This window comes from Gopherus flavomarginatus, chromosome 7 (genome assembly GCF_025201925.1).
Source record: "Gopherus flavomarginatus isolate rGopFla2 chromosome 7, rGopFla2.mat.asm, whole genome shotgun sequence".
Lineage (NCBI taxonomy): Eukaryota > Metazoa > Chordata > Testudines > Testudinidae > Gopherus > Gopherus flavomarginatus.
In genome coordinates this window covers 109144662-109158437 of record NC_066623.1, presented here as the reverse complement: position 1 = coordinate 109158437, position 13776 = coordinate 109144662, and the positions used below count along the sequence as shown (strand labels likewise).

The window sequence follows — 13776 nt, the reverse complement described above, 5'->3', positions numbered from 1 at the left end:
GATAATGAAATCCATCTTAAATCTGGTACTTTTTCATTTAGTAGGAGGGGTGGGGACCCAGAGAGACAAAAGATTCCTGCTTTGTGCTAAAGCTATAAAAGGGGGTGGAGCAGGACAAAGGGGGCTGCCAGTCATGAGAAAACCCCTGCTTACCATTCGAGATGTCTGCTGGAACTAACAAGCACTGTACTTGGGGAAAGGATTGGGTCCAGACTAGGAAGGAGTCTAGCCTGTGAAAGAAGCTTACTGGAACATCTCTGAGGGTGAGATATTACCTGTAATCATTTTTTAATGTATTAGGCTTAGACTTGCATGTTTTTGCTTTATTTTGCTTGATGACCTACTTTGTTCTGCCTGTTATTACTTGAAACCACTTAAATCCTACTTTTTATAATTAATAAAATCACTTTTGTTTATTAATAAGCCCAGAGTAAGTGATTAATATCTGGGGGAGCAAACAGCTGTGCATCTCTCTCTATCAGTGTTACAGAGGGTGGACAATTTATGAATTTATCCTGTATAAATTTAATTTGGGGTTTGGATCCCATTGGGAGCTGGGTGTCTGGTGCTGCAGACAAGTAACCTGCTGAGCTGTTTTTAGTTAAAGTCTGCAGCTTTGGGGGTGTGGCCCAGACCCTAGGTCTGTGTTGCAGCAGACTAGCGTGTCCGGCTCAACAAGGCAGGGTTCTAGAGTCCCAAGCTGGCAGGAAAAAAGGGCTCAGAGATCATTTCAGCATATCAGGTGACAGTCCCAAGGGGATCTCTGTGACCAAACTAGTCACATATACTTATTACGGCAGCATGTTATAACTGTTCTTGTGGGAAGAACTCAATTGACTAGTGTGGAAATTAGGTGAGTGCTTTTGGTTCTCAAGATCATGATTAATATTTTACCATTTGCAATAAAATTTACATACATTGATTGCTGCCCACCGGAATAGCAAGTATATCTTACTGGTGCAGCTCAGGAACACCTTTCACTCAAGAGGGAAGAGAGCAGAGGAGCAGGGCAGAAGCACCCATCATTCCAAACCTCAGGAATCTGAAGCCGTTTAGAGAGTAGAGGGAGACCTACCCAAAAGGAAACACAGCTGGTATGATGGGGATCTCGGAAGGACCATTTGAGACTCTTTCATCTTGGTTTGGAAGGGGAGGTTGTTTCCCTCATGGCTGCCCAAACCATCAGCGAGAGAAAGGAGATGCAAATTGTTTAAATTATTCTTGGGGTACAGTCATTACCCTCATTATCCTTCTAAACAATTCCATATTTCTGGGAGGGAGAAGGTACATATGCTTCTGCAGGAACAGATTTCACCATCTAAACTGCTCCACATACTTTCCTGGGCATGAGAGAGACTGGAGCACCTTTTTCTATTCCATCATTCTAGTCTTTCCAGGACTGCCACAGCTTCATTGTACAGCTGCCAATGCCCTAGCTGGCTCTTCTCAACACCTCAACAAGAATCAAAGGCCCTAAAGTACAGCTGAACTACCATGTTCATGACAGTGATTGTTGCAAAAAGCCAACTATCTGGACACTTGTATCACAAAGAGGTAGACAGCCTTTCAAAATGAATACAAATAAAAATGCATTTCATTTACCATAAAGAATTTGGGGAGACATGAACTAGCTTTTCAATGGAATTAAAGAATTCCAAATTTTAATTAAAAAATTCTAAGCAGCTTCATATTTAATACTATTCCACCATCAAATATTTACTGCAAGTCCTAAACAGCAATGTATAATAAGACTATTTTCTTTGGGAAAAAAACAACCTTCCTATTACTATTAGAAGTTACCCTAATGCAGTATGATTTGCTTTTATATTGTATCTATCATCAAACTAAATATATTTGATAACATGCACATAGAATGCTAAAAAAAAAGGTATGTATAGAGCAGTTACTGGGGAATCTTCCAAAACAAGGTGCACCTGTGCATTGAATTTTGACATAAAAACACTCCTGGTCCAGATCTGGACTGGTTATAAGCAGGCTTCAAATTGCATCACATGATGTTACAATTTTGTGGTACAGGAGAAATTGCTTACACACACCTACTTGGATTCCAACTCACCCAACTAAATGTTCATTTAAACAAAGTTCATTCAAATACAACCTATCATCATAAGCCCATCTCTGCTACTCAAGTCATTTAAATGAAGTATGCTCAGACTCCAGTGTGAAACTGCAGAACTGGAATTAATTTCAAACTGGACACCATCAAATTAGGCCTGAATAAAGACTGGGAGTGGATGAGTCATTACAAAACGCAATTTTACCATATTAATTTCCCCCTACTGTTACTCACACCTTCTTGTCAACTGTTTGAAATGGGCCGCCCTTATTACCATTACAAAAGTGATTTTAGACTCCTCGATCTTCCACTGTTAATTGAATTGTCTCAACACCGACCCCCCAACATGGTAAAGCGACTCATCTTTTCATGTCGTGTGTGTGTGTGTGCGTGCGTGTGTGTACACAGACACACCCCTGCTACTGTATTTTCCACTCCATGCACCTGATGAAGTGGGTTCTAGCCCACGAAAGTGTATGCCCAAATAAATGTGTTCGTCTCTAGGGTGACACAAGGACTCCTCATTGCTTTCGTTGACACAGACTAACACAGCTATCACTCTGAAACTTGTCACCTCTATTTGAAACTGACAAGGTGATTTTTAGGTTGCCCTTATGAGGCACAGTGTACCAGCTGCAAGCCATTTTTGACCTTTAATCATGAATTTAAGAAATTCAGTAGTAACTGACAGGTCAATTGAGCCCCAAATCATCCCAATCTCAGTGTTCTCTCACTTTAATGATATTTCCTTTAAAGTTGCTTTCAGAACTATCCCGTTCCCACCTGAGAATCATCAGCTTTAAACACCTACCAAGGTGCAGACTGAGACCAAACTTATTTTCGTTTAGTGTACATTTGAGCCCGCAACTATAAAAGATCAATACTAATTCATTCTATTCACTTTGCCAATCACCCCTCAGTTATTATGGCTTTTTTGAAAGCCTAAATGTGGCTAGTTTCTAAAATGGCCTGGCCAGTCAATGTGAATGGAGGCTAAAGAGAGTTTGACAAGTTCTAGAAGGGACAACCAAAGCTATAACAGCATCTAAATATAGGTTATGATGATTATTCATTCTTATTTTGTGAGATCTCTTAAGCCCCAATGAGTGCTGAAGACGCACTGCACGCAGCGTTGTACGAACAGATGGATCAATAGACCTTGACCCTGAGGGTTTCCAATGTAACTGGAGCCAAAATGTAACAAAAAGAGTAAGTGGGGGAGAAAGTTACAAAAATAAGATTGCTCTGTTGCATAGTTCAACTGCTGTACAATTTGATGGTTCCTGCTGGCAGTAAATCTAGCTTCCCTCCCACTGGTGAAAAGAAGAAATAAAGGCTATGGTACTACATATCAAATCAATCTAGAAACTAACTTGTTCACAAGTATCGTTTGCACATCAAGTTAAAATAACGTTTCCAGCAGACATATTCTATCTTCACAAAGTTCAGCCTTGGATTAGGACTTGTCATTTCAGGTATTGAATTAACTGTCAAAAGTAATCACTTTTGGCTTGAGGTAGTTCACAAAGCTGTTCCTGTGAAACATACTGTATCGTACATACAATACACCGTATGCACTTACTGTAAAACTAGAAGACCGCTTCATTAAAACTTCACGATCTGAACCATGGTGCCCACGAGTAAGCTTAGGATCAGGGAACAGGAAATCTCTTGTATTTTCTTCATAAGTGGCTAGAATTTCTCCCACTAAAAAGGAAATATGTATTGGGAAACAGTTATACAGTGTAGAGAAACATGCACAAGACTATGCTGAAACTAGTATAACTTTTTACCTTTAAAAATTAAGAGTAAACTCTTATTACACTAGGCCATAAGACCACTGACTAAAGTGGGACTATGCCCGATAGCAAGAATGCACAGGATTGGGCCTTTAAGCACCTTTTACTCAATACTGTACCAAACTTACGTAAAGTAGACTGCCTTTGTTGCACTTAGAGACATGTAAAAGGTTTGCCTACAACATTTCTTCAATTTCTTTCCTTCTTCCTCTCCTATGTGCAGACAATGGTTTTCTAACAGTAGCCAACATCTGTTATTCTGTATTATAGAACTATTATACAGATTTAGCCAGTTGCCAGAAAGAAATTTAGGTACAAGCAAAAAAGAGTATTTCAAGATCCTCAAATCTTGTTCTATTTTCTTCAAAGAAAAAACACGAGATAGATTATATACAACTTTCAAGTTGTTCTACCACAGTGACTTTTCCAAACGTTCATTATAAGCGATCTCAGAGCCCTTGAAATTAACCCTCTCCTTCTAAAATCTCCTACGCTCCCACAATAACAAAATCCACACTCAGTTTATTTCATTGTATAAATATCCCAGTGAGCCACTGAGAGAAACAAGTATTTTCTTGCTTGCTCTGGTGTTATTAAGGACCTGTAACTATGGGTGCTTTTAATTCCACAGTTCTCAAACAAGTCCTCCTTCAAACTCTATTTTACTTCCAATAAAATGCACATTTATACTATCCATGGGAACATTTGAATTTCATTAAGATAGATTTCTTTATAAATCACATAAACCTATAACAGAAATATGACTAATCATTATTGTCTTCACCTCTCCCCAGAGACCTGTAATATTTATAGCATGGATAAGGGTTTTTCCCAGTGGTCACCATTAAAAGAAAAGTGTCACTTTGAGAACAAGATTATGCACTTTGAAACTTCACAGGCAGACACATCACAAGTGAATTTTGATGCCTTTAATAAGTGTGCATTGAGTGATTTCGGTTTATTTTCAATTTTTGAAGTATTATCACTTTCGTAAGCCTGAGAATGGAACATTTCAATATTAGCTTTATTCTCTTTCAAAAATGAGATCCTCTTGATCTATTAACATTTTATATTCAGAGGACTATTTGTTGAAGAGCTTTCTACATGGTTTGTATGTTGAGAAAAATGATTGTACCTCCTCATGGAAATTCACCTATTGAACTGCATAATTTATGAAAAGATTGATACAATACCTGGAGGAACAAGCTGTATTAGTTCAAGTACTGCTGTGTCAACTAGAAAGGAAAAAAAGTTTTTTCATAAGTCAAAAAATAAACTATGATCAGAAGTAATTTTAATATGCAAAGTAAAAGAGCAACCCATTCACTGATTTAACCATCTCGACAATGTATGGGCTAATGTAATAAATACAATTATGATGTACCAAAAGCAGATTATGAACACTTCATATGAATACTACAAACCTAGGCTAACATAATGGAGTCTTTAGGCATTACCATAATGCAAATAATAAATTATTGGCTCAAGCTTATAACAGACACTGTCAAGTTTGGCAGCACATGGATTCAATCCTTTGAAGAGACTACAGAGAAGCCATGATGTTTGGATCCTGTTTCGGACTATAATTCTCGCAATGTTTAAAGGGACCTAAATTTGGAGTTTTAGTTCAGGCACAATACTATTTTAATATGATTCATCATGCTCAACGTATGGCAGCACTGTTCATTGTGGAGTCACTCTGTTTTAAAAAAAAAAATCACAATCATTTGATAAGGTAAAATGCTCATTGAAGTTCAACGTATTTGAACACAGCTTGCTATATAGGGTCAGTTTGTTGAGTTCATGAAGTCTTTGTATATGAACAAGCTACATTTTCAACTGTTTTAAATTTTACTCTCTTGAATACACTAGAAGAAATGTATAATTTAGAGATTTCTGGAAGTGACCTCATATTTATCTGTATTCCTGGTAAGTTATTACTATCAAAAGAAGCCATCGCATCCTCTAAAACTTTCTTAGGCTCACATTTGAAGGATAACACTTTGAGCAATGACTATTTCATTGAATGATCACACATATTTGTAGCAGATCATTCTTAAGCCACTAGTGTTTCAAAGAGATAGTAAGAATGTTTTCCTGTTCCCAATCTAACCTCTCAACTCTCAAAAGTATCTTTAGATTCCATATTATTAATATGATATTAAGGGCTAGATCCACAAAGGGATCCAGGTGTCTAAATGCCATTTTAGGTACCCAAGTTTCAAACTTTAGATCCTCTAAACCCCTGCTCAGTGGCCACATAATCCCATAGGAACCTAAATTAACCAGACTCCAAAGTTTCCACCAGTCAAGTCCCTTAAGCATTTAAATTTGTGACTGTGGGCATGAGCAAAAGTGTTTAAATCCTGACACTGCTGAGCTGCTCGGAACCCAGCTCAGGCAGGGCTCTCAATCTCTTCTGTTAAAGCTGTTCTAATTTGTATGAAATACTTAAATATCCCTTGAAGCAGGGACTGGACCAGAGTCTCACAGAGAGAGCACTAACCACTAGGAGACAGAGTCTCTCTCTTTTTCTTTTGCCCCATGATTATTTTTAAGGGACTGAACTCCCCACTGCATTCTGTGTAGAGTCCAAGCACCAAACTCATGGCCATGAATTCTGATGGGAAGCACAATGCCTACATATTAGGCACCATAATACTGAGCCTAAGTCCTCTTTCTGAGGATCTAGCCCTAGGTGCATACAATATAATATATATTAAAAGCAAAACCTACATTGAAGTAGCTCAACAAGTTTTCCAGGATCAACTACATCAGTAAATACCTAAAACAAAAGATTAAAAAACAATGTAATGGACACATTTGATCAGAAATAACAGATGTGCTTAGAGAAAACTAAAGTTTGCCTTTGATTGATTATTGCAAACCGTACTATTCCCCATAGGGAAAAAAGAACAGAAAACTGAAATTATAACCTGGCACTGAGACAGAATCTATTTCTTAGAAAGACGGCACTTTTGGTCAGCTGATTTCTAACCATTTCAAGACTCTTCCTCTCCATCTAAATTACATGAGCTACCATAGATAAAGAGGCAATCACATGAACATGCAAGTGCAGTCTGCACAAATTTCAGCAATATAAAAGACAAATAGCTAAACTTGTTAGAAACGTTCATTTTTCATCTTTAACTGAAAAAGATTAAAGGGTCAATGTCAGCAACTTCTTTAATTATTGGGTTTTCTACACTGAGCAATCCCACAATTTTCTTAGATATTTGAAAATAGAATTATTCTCCCTTTTGTTTTGTCTTCTTTCCATTTGTATAATGTTGATAATTCTTCTGGCACTTGTAACTGAACTTAAAATAAATGTGGCACATTTCCATTACATTCTTGTTTGTGCATAACTATTACTGATCATGTCAGTACCACCCTGGGAATACCGTTCATTCAGTAACTACTGTTGGAAAGCCAGAAAGGGCAGCTCTCTACAACATTTCTTCAAGTCCTGCTAAAATAGTGACTAGTTTATTATAATTTCTAGGGGGAAATAGATTAATAAGTTATAGTTAAACTGCAGAAGAACTCCGCTGAACAGTTGCAAAGTATGCCTAAATTGTACTCTATTGACAATACGCTAAGTTCTCATCTTCAGAATATGGACGGAAACATTACAGTATCTTTCAATGAGATTTTTAAACAAACATCACACCCAATTAGAGGGCAAACAGTCATTTTAGCTGAAGACAGTAGCGTTCAAAGTTCAGCAGCTGGCAGTCTTCCCACTGATTCAGTACTGAGTCACTGCCTCAGCGTGCTGTTGAGGGACATCCTACTGCTGGAGGTACCAAACTTCTGAAGATGTAAATGTAGAGAGCCTGAATACCTCAAGCTATTACATGACACTATTTGTAAGAGCCTGGATGTTATTCCCAGCGCTCTGGCTAAATTCCCCCTTAAGAAACTGCACTCTATAAATACACCTAGATTTCTCCCTCAGTTTCAGTTGAATACAGTAATCAGCACTTTCTGTCCTAAGTTGTTTTGTACTCTAGTTGTGCACTGCTAAATAGCTGCTATGTTCCATTTCCACCTTGCCTTTCAGTGATGGGTGAAATTATCCCTCTCCGTGCCTTACCTATCTCACAAAGGTGTTGTTGAGGCTTAATCAGTCAGTCTTTGAAAGTGCTTTGGGATACTTGGATGAAAAGCACTAGAGACATGCAAAGTATGGTTATTCATGAGTAGTCAAAAACTGGAATCATATTTGTAAGGTACAGAATTTCATTATTCCTATGGCACTCACAATGGGTCACAGAAGAGGTGATAGGCGACGGTAAATTACAAGGCTATAGTGCCATCAAGGGGGCTTTTGCGACATCAAACCAGGAAAGAACTGCTCATATGGAGAGAGCTGTCTGTCACCAGAAAGCCCAAGCTCATATTCCATCTTTTTACTACCAATTGTTTTTATAATCTAACTTTGTGATTTTTAATTTTCATTCTTCTCCCTATTCCCTACTTTTATTTTCCATTTTGACTTACATTTAAAAAGCATAACACTTGGCAGGAACTAAGAGGAACTATTGGGGGGAAAAAAAGGTCATTTTGTAAAAGAAGAATGAACAAAAACCTAAAAATCCTCATGATATACTATGGCCATATGCTCACAAATTTATTTTAAAATTATCATATCTATACTGAAAAAACAAATGTCTTTTGTGTTGAAGAGCTGCTGAAATTAGTAGTAATACAATATCATTTTCAGTGTGATCATTTGTGTTTGGGGATTCTGGTTCTTTGTTTTTTAAATGCTCATGTCCAATGTTAGGATCATACCTTTTCAAATACTAGTTTCTCTTCTAAGAAGAGTGGAAATGCTGCAGGGACACATTGAGTCCTTTTGTACTGTCCAAACACACAGGCGCTGAGATAGAGTTCACTTTTGTCTTTCAGCAATACTCCAGGGCAAGTTATCTGGAAGAACAACATATTTATTATATAAACTTGAGCTTCAGCGTTAGAATTAATGGTTATATTTGGGAGAAAAAATAGAATGGGCTGAGATGAAAATAGTTGTTTGCTTGGGAACCATATGGTAACATATTTCACTGGCACACCCTCCTTTTCTAAAGTAATTCTAGCCGTACTTACTTATAGTAAGGCAAATACTTATAGTTTTAAAATATTTAGGACTAAGTTCTCCCCTAGCGTAAGCAGTTAACTTCAGCCAGAGCTGAACCAGACTCCCCAATCTTAAGGTCACACTTCATAATAGCTGCTGGTGTTCACGATCCACATAATTTAATCACTAAGGGTTATACTGAGCAAACAATGACACATGAGATATATAAAACACGTCCCAAGAGCCAAAAGCTGTCCAAGTCCTAAAATGTAGCCTCCCGGCAGTGAGAACTCAGCTGATGAACTGGTAGTTTTTATTGCTCGTGAACTAATTCAATCTGCCTAAGAAAGGTACATTTGTTTTAGGGTTGGATTTTTTTTTTCACATTTATGTAAGTGTATGTGGGAATTAGGTGTAGCTCTTGGCCTCCTGGAAAGTTGCCAGTGCAATTCCTGATGTTGCAAAGTTTGGGTACCACCAGGGCCGCCTAGAGCAGGGGGGGTGGGGTAAGTGGGGAGCAATTTGCAGGGGCCCCCACAAGAGTTTTTCAGGGCCCTTCACTCGCTACGGGGCCCCCAGAAAACTCTCACGGTGCCCGGGCCCCCGGAGCTTCTTCCACTCCGGGTCTTCTGCGGCAATTTGGCGGCAGGGAGTCCTTCCGCTCCGGGACCCACCACCGAAGTGCCCCAAAGACCCGTGGCAGGGGGTCCTTCCGTCCCGGGACCCACCGTGGAAGTAACGGGTCTTCAGTGGCAATTCAGCGGCGGGGCTCCCCCGCCACCAAAGACCCCAGGCCCCCCGAATCCTCTTGGCAGCCCAGGGTACCGCAGGAGTACCAAAGGGAGACTGGACTTTTTTACTAGAGTGAGACTCCTGGACATTGCTGGTGGGTGGTCACTGCATTGTCTTTCACATCTATTTCTAACTCATAAATTTAGTTCTCTGGATAGTGAGCATCTCATACATTTTTTTCACGCTGTGATGTACATCACACAATTCTCAGCTGTTCTCTCACATTAAGAACACACACAAATCTCTTCCCTACAGCTATATGTTATTTTCTCCAATTCTGATGGTTCTGCTGTGTGATCCAGCTAGAGAATTCCCAGTCACCTTTCACTTCAGTTTATGCTGCTCTCATATTATCACAGTATTATAAATGTGAGGTTGCCTCTTGCAACACAAGGTTGCAGGAGAAGCAGTGCTCAGATTTTCAATTGCCAGCTAGAGGAGAAATGGACCAGAGTGACAGGAATGAAGTGAGGTATGTTTGCTACAGTTCTCCTTCTCTTAGATGAACATTTTGCATGAGAAATGCCTACTGGACCTAAAGAAAGATCCTTCATATATCACAGAAAAATAATCCCTGAATGAAAGAAGTTATGGAGGCTAAATCTGAAGGATCTGTGCAGTGCTTAATTAGTAATGAAAGAGGTGCCGGGGCTCAAGCAATTTTTTTTACATTCATAACAGACGCTGCCAGCCCAGCTGTGCTGGGGCTATGAACAGCCAACCCTAAAGGTGCCGAGGGCTCACCCTGACACAAAATTAAGCATTGGATTTGTGGAATTTAATGGGGACCTGTGGTCTAAACAAGAAAGCCCGTTAAAACATATATTAACTAAGCAAACGGTTTCCCCCTCCAAGAGCTATTATCTCTGATGAAAGGCACCAGGTTAATAGTCCTAAAGATTGACACGTACCTGCCAAGTATTACACCTCTTGCATGAAACTCATGCACACATAAGTATGAATGCAAGAGAAATTTCCCCATGCAACCCCTTGTAGCCTAGGGGAAGATTCCCTGAACTACAAACTAAGAGACAATGAGTTTGTCTCAGCTCTTCAACTGAACGTTCTTAATATTTCTGTGCACTTCACAACCCTTCTAACCAAGGCCTCATATCTTTACCTTAGAGGAGGCAGCGAGCATTCCCCCATTTTACAGATAAGAAAAAAGAAAGCTTGAAGGTCATTGAAGGCAGAGCTGAAAACAGAATCCAAGTCTCCAATCCGACAGACTCAAGTTTCATCCAGTTTCCCATTTTGTCTTGACAGAAAAATGAAGTTCTTCCCAGATCATTGTTCAGGTATGCTGGAAGCTTGTACTTCTGCTGCCCTCTAGACAAACTAAGGGCTTCATTTAGCAGAGCTGCAAAAGCACTAAATCTACAATTTTTAAAGCCAATTTATGGGTATATACCAGTAAAGTACAAAAATACATTTTAACTCACTAAATAATTTTCACAACGTGTCACACGGAGCTGCACAGACCTTGACAACTATGCTGAAGCCCCTATTTGATTGTATTTCTTAAGGACAATGGACAATTTTACTCTATGCTTTGTGACATGCTATGTACAAATATGGTAATATTATCCCCAAGACAAGTACAGTTAGGGGAGCAGCAGTGCTATCCCCAAACTGATCTCAGAACAGACCTGGAGGGACTACCGGTAAAGATACAGTAACAAACTAGATCAGCATCCTTGCTCATTCAATTTGTGTCTTCTGTGCCAAGCTTACCAAAAATGTGTGGCCACAGTGGTCTTGTGATGCAATAAGCATCCAATGAGAAATGGAATGAGACCCACCAAACTCATTTCATATAAGGGGACAGCATATTATAATGAACCATGATCTCCTTTCAAGGGGAGTCCTGCTCTTTGAGTTTACATGCAGTTTTAGGACTGTGGTGTGTGTGTATTTAACTAACTCCAGACTCAGGGCTTCAAAAATCCACTTGCCTACTAACAAATAAGATGCTCTCAGTGTCAAGGACAAACAATGCCCATCAACTCCTACAGAGTTTTCACTTACAATAAGGTGTTAGCCAATACGGTTGCAATGGTAACCTTCCAAATGTGAATGGAATGTAAACAGGTGTAACACTAACTTCCTTAGCCTGCAGACACACAGCTCTAGTAATTCAGCACGTTGCTGCACGTAAGAACTCTCTAGTTGGCAGTGAAATGAAGAATCAGGTGAATTTCACTTTGCGGCTACTTGGGAAAGGTAGAATCAAAGGCAGGCACTGGACCTATTCTCTAGGAAGGCGCATTCAGAAAAGAGGCTGGTGGACATAACTAAAAGGCCTCCTTTGATTGCAACCTGGAACTTGAGAGTGGGAAGAGTAGCCAATATCCCTAACTGCAGCAGCCAGAGGCGAGGGAGTAGGGGCTACCCTTGCACACACCCCATTACAGCACCCAGAACCTAGGGTTCAAGGAAGAACCCAGAGAAAATACTAGTTCTTCTTTCCAGCAGCCAAAAAGGGCTTTTGGGGGAGAATGGGGGAAAGGTCATCTTTAATCAGACAGCCATAGATACAGGCTGATATGAAACTTACCAAGCTGTCATCTCTGAACAACTGAAGGAAAACTGGTACCCTCCCCATCCTTCATCTCATAATAAGTGCATGGTCATGCGGCTGTTTTAGAGCAAATATGCAATTGCCAGCAGTAGAACAAATCAGAAACCAAAAACACCAGCTCCGTTTCCATCATAGGCTCTCACTGACAATGTGAGGACAATGCATTTTCATCTTTTAGATGGCATCCAGGATTTTTCTCTGTGCAAAGTGCATTCAGGAACCAGTGGGCTAATATAACCTATCTAAGATCTAAGCAAGATCTAAGATCTAAGCAAGCACTGACCATGCAGAGTCAACCATAATCCCAACCTCACTTTGCCAGCTGGCACGCAAGGCGTCTCCAGAGGTGTACAAACGATGGTTGGGGACCATGGGAGGAGAGGGTTACTTGAGTAAGTCAGAATACAGGTATGCTACTTTGAGCCGTCACGGGGCAGTCGCATGACTCCTCCATAGCATCTCACTTCGCTGTGGTCACCTCCCTTTTGGGTCAGGACCCCAGTTTGAGAAAGGCCGGTCTGCCCTGTGAAGTGTGGGTAAGAGTGGGTAAAAGCACACAACAGACCGGATCTCACGGGGGAGACCGGATTCCTGAATTTGGAGGGCCCTAGCCATGAGAAATACCAGCAGACTAAACTAATTCACACCCCCCCCGGTCTGCGCGGGTTTCACCCCCTAGGAAGACTCTGACCCTCGGGCCCAGGGGGCCGGGCAAGGCGAAGGCGGCCAGAGCAGGAGGCTGAAACTAACGGCGCCGCAGCCCATCACCAGAGGGACACGGGGCCTTTGAACCCGCCGCCCTGCTAGATGGCGGCCCAGGCGCTGCCCCGGGCGGGGCTCGAACCACAGCCCCGGTCACCGAGCAGCTCGGCGGCAGAGCCCGGCCGGTCAGAGGGCGGCGCGCGGCCGCGGCCTGCCCGTGCCTCAGTTTCCCCGCTGGGCAGCAGCGGCACATCCGGGGCCGCAGCGCGGGGTCCCGGTGGGGGCAGGCGCCCGGCCCGGCCCGGCCTCCCCCCGCCACTCACCGAGCGGAGCTCCAGCTCCAGGCCGCAGACCAGCGCCTTCCGCGGCATTGGGGGACCGGGCGGGGGGGGGGGAGGGTGGCTCCGGGCCCGCACAGGGTGCGCCGCGCCGCTAGCTCGGCCCCGCCCGCAAGGAACGACGCCGTCGTCGTGGCAACCGGAACGTTTCCGGACGCTACCATGTGACCAGGGCGGGGGCGCGGCTAATGCCATGACGTTTACGCCTCGTGCCGTGGCAGACCGAGCAAAGCCCTCGGCAGTTATGCGCATGCGCGATAGGCGGATCCCAGTACTACGAGCGCTGAGGGGGCGGGGCGCCACGCTGTGCTCACAGCGTCCCCCCAGCCCCTCCCGCACCGTGCTCCGTCTGCAGCCTGCGGGGGGACCTCTCCACGCACCGTCCCACACCGCCCCTCCCC

At 41.9% G+C, this 13776-nt stretch overlaps 1 protein-coding gene across 5 annotated transcripts in view; it reads right to left on the bottom strand.

Annotated features, from left to right (window-relative positions):
* The window catches only part of SPATA6 (spermatogenesis associated 6), a 67583-nt gene extending 54113 nt beyond the window's left edge, over positions 1 to 13470 (bottom strand). For 4 of the 5 annotated variants that reach the window (XR_007775411.1, XM_050961718.1, XM_050961717.1 and 1 more), the window contains exons 1-5: positions 13361 to 13470; positions 8677 to 8814; positions 6613 to 6661; positions 5070 to 5111; positions 3660 to 3784 (exon numbers count right to left, since the gene is read on the bottom strand). Coding sequence is in view for 4 of the 5 variants with exons in the window: in XM_050961718.1 (XP_050817675.1) it covers positions 3660 to 3784; positions 5070 to 5111; positions 6613 to 6661; positions 8677 to 8814; positions 13361 to 13408 (402 nt within the window). In the remaining variant the exon portion in view is untranslated. The remainder of the gene's footprint in view (positions 1 to 3659; positions 3785 to 5069; positions 5112 to 6612; positions 6662 to 8676; positions 8815 to 13360) is intronic. The other variant, XM_050961719.1, reaches the window with a different exon arrangement.
* Between the last annotated feature and the right edge of the window lie 306 nt (positions 13471 to 13776).